The sequence below is a fragment of the Nanorana parkeri genome, unplaced genomic scaffold (assembly GCF_000935625.1).
Source record: "Nanorana parkeri isolate BGI_ZX_2015 unplaced genomic scaffold, ASM93562v1 scaffold2178, whole genome shotgun sequence".
Lineage (NCBI taxonomy): Eukaryota > Metazoa > Chordata > Amphibia > Anura > Dicroglossidae > Nanorana > Nanorana parkeri.
The window spans coordinates 128,990-130,600 of record NW_017308446.1 but is presented as its reverse complement, the minus strand read 5'-3'; the positions used below and the strand labels follow the sequence as shown (position 1 = coordinate 130,600).

General features: G+C 53.4%; 1 protein-coding gene across 1 annotated transcript in view; it reads right to left on the bottom strand.

Moving 5' to 3' along the window:
* Positions 1 to 1,611, bottom strand: part of COPA (coatomer protein complex subunit alpha) — a 55,900-nt gene that overhangs the window by 17,777 nt on the left and 36,512 nt on the right. The window contains exons 23-25 of the mRNA XM_018572932.1: positions 995 to 1,118; positions 801 to 884; positions 442 to 551 (exon numbers count right to left, since the gene is read on the bottom strand). Of these exons, the coding sequence (XP_018428434.1) occupies positions 442 to 551; positions 801 to 884; positions 995 to 1,118 (318 nt within the window). The remainder of the gene's footprint in view (positions 1 to 441; positions 552 to 800; positions 885 to 994; positions 1,119 to 1,611) is intronic.

Genomic DNA, 1,611 nt, shown 5'->3' with positions numbered 1-1,611 from the left:
CCCCCCCCCCCCCCATGTTCTGCTCCAAGTACAGAAAAATACCCATTGTTCGGGTAGATACTAAGTGAGCACCTAATGCTGTTTGGCCTGACAACGAAGTGCCTCTGCTCTACTGAAATCCCAAGCAGAGTTGTCAGCCCTGCCCGCAAGACTTCAGAACTCCTCCTACCTTGTTCATATTTTGCCAGACAGAGAAGCGTGATTGGTCACGCCAGAGAACACGCCTCCACTTCTCTAGATGGCCGCCGGCAGGTATCAGAATACTGGCGCATGCGCAGTGATGTCTCGGCGGGGTGACACTCGGTTACCGCTCCGGGTGACACCAGGCCTCGGAGCGCCCCTGACGCCTGGCTAGACACTTCAATCCGAGCAAGTCTTTGCAAGCTGTGATCACCCCAAAAATGGCCTTTGCCAGTACCCCCGACTTGTGAGAATCGTTACCAATTCAGGTGGCAGCTCCAGATCCTCTTCCACGTCCCATCCGCCTCCTTCTTCCTGTCCTTTCCCGGGAGCCTCATCTCCAAATGCGTCACCTGCGTCCACAAAGCCATCTAGAAGGAGAGGAGGAGGAGAAGCTCCTAAAGGACACGTTCTTCCTGACCGTCTATTAGAACAGGCCTTCTTTCACTGGGCCCCTCACACAAGTACCGGCCATACCCCGCTGATGGCGGTCATCAGGTCGCGGCGATTCAGGTCGCGGCGACCCCCGTTCTTCACTTGCGTGACCCCATACGGGGTCGCGACCCGCACTTTAAGAAGCACTGTATTAGAAGACCAACACATCAAAACGTTTGCTTTACCTTCATCCAGCTGAAGCTCGGCATCCTCTCCCCAGCCTTCTCCTCCCACCGTTTCTATGTCGACGTCTGCCGCCATACCTTTGGCTGCGAGAAACAGGAAGAGCGTGAGAGGAAGACACGAGGCGATTTGATGAGAAGACTTTCTTTTGCCTTCACAACGTTGTCCATCTTTCTCATCTCTGAGGAACACTTACCTTTACTTGCTATGGTCCCTTCAAAGAAGCCCTTGGACACGGTCAGCAGAGGCCAGTTGGTATCCAGCGGCATAACTGGAGGTGGCGGAAGCAGCAGTTTCGCATCCGTGTCTACCTCTGGAATCTATTAAAAACGCAAGAACTGGTAAGTGTCTTCACCCACAAAGAGCGTACTTCAACATCAGACACGTGGTCCTCTTAACTGGATGATTCTCCTTGTTTTTAGGTGACACCTCCCTTGGTTTATCAAGCGTGGGTACCGATGCTGGCACCCTATCGGCTGGCATCCCTCCATCAGCTGATCAAAAGGAGCCGGCTGGAAAAATCTTTGAACGAACAGAGCGGGCAACCAATGAGCTGCCGGCTCCGTTCGGGTATTCCGACGGCGGCGGCGGCGGGGGATACGTTCTATATGCTCAGCACATGTTGAACACAGAATATGGAACAGTGTATGGCCAGCTTGAGGTCGGCAGGAAAACTGAAGACTGAATAAAAGGAATAACATGTACCGGATACCTCCAGGCAACACAATTCATCTCCCTATATGTGTACATTAAAGCCAAAATACCCCCCCCCCCCCCATCCCCCCCACCCGGGTTGAAGGGGGTCCCTTTAAA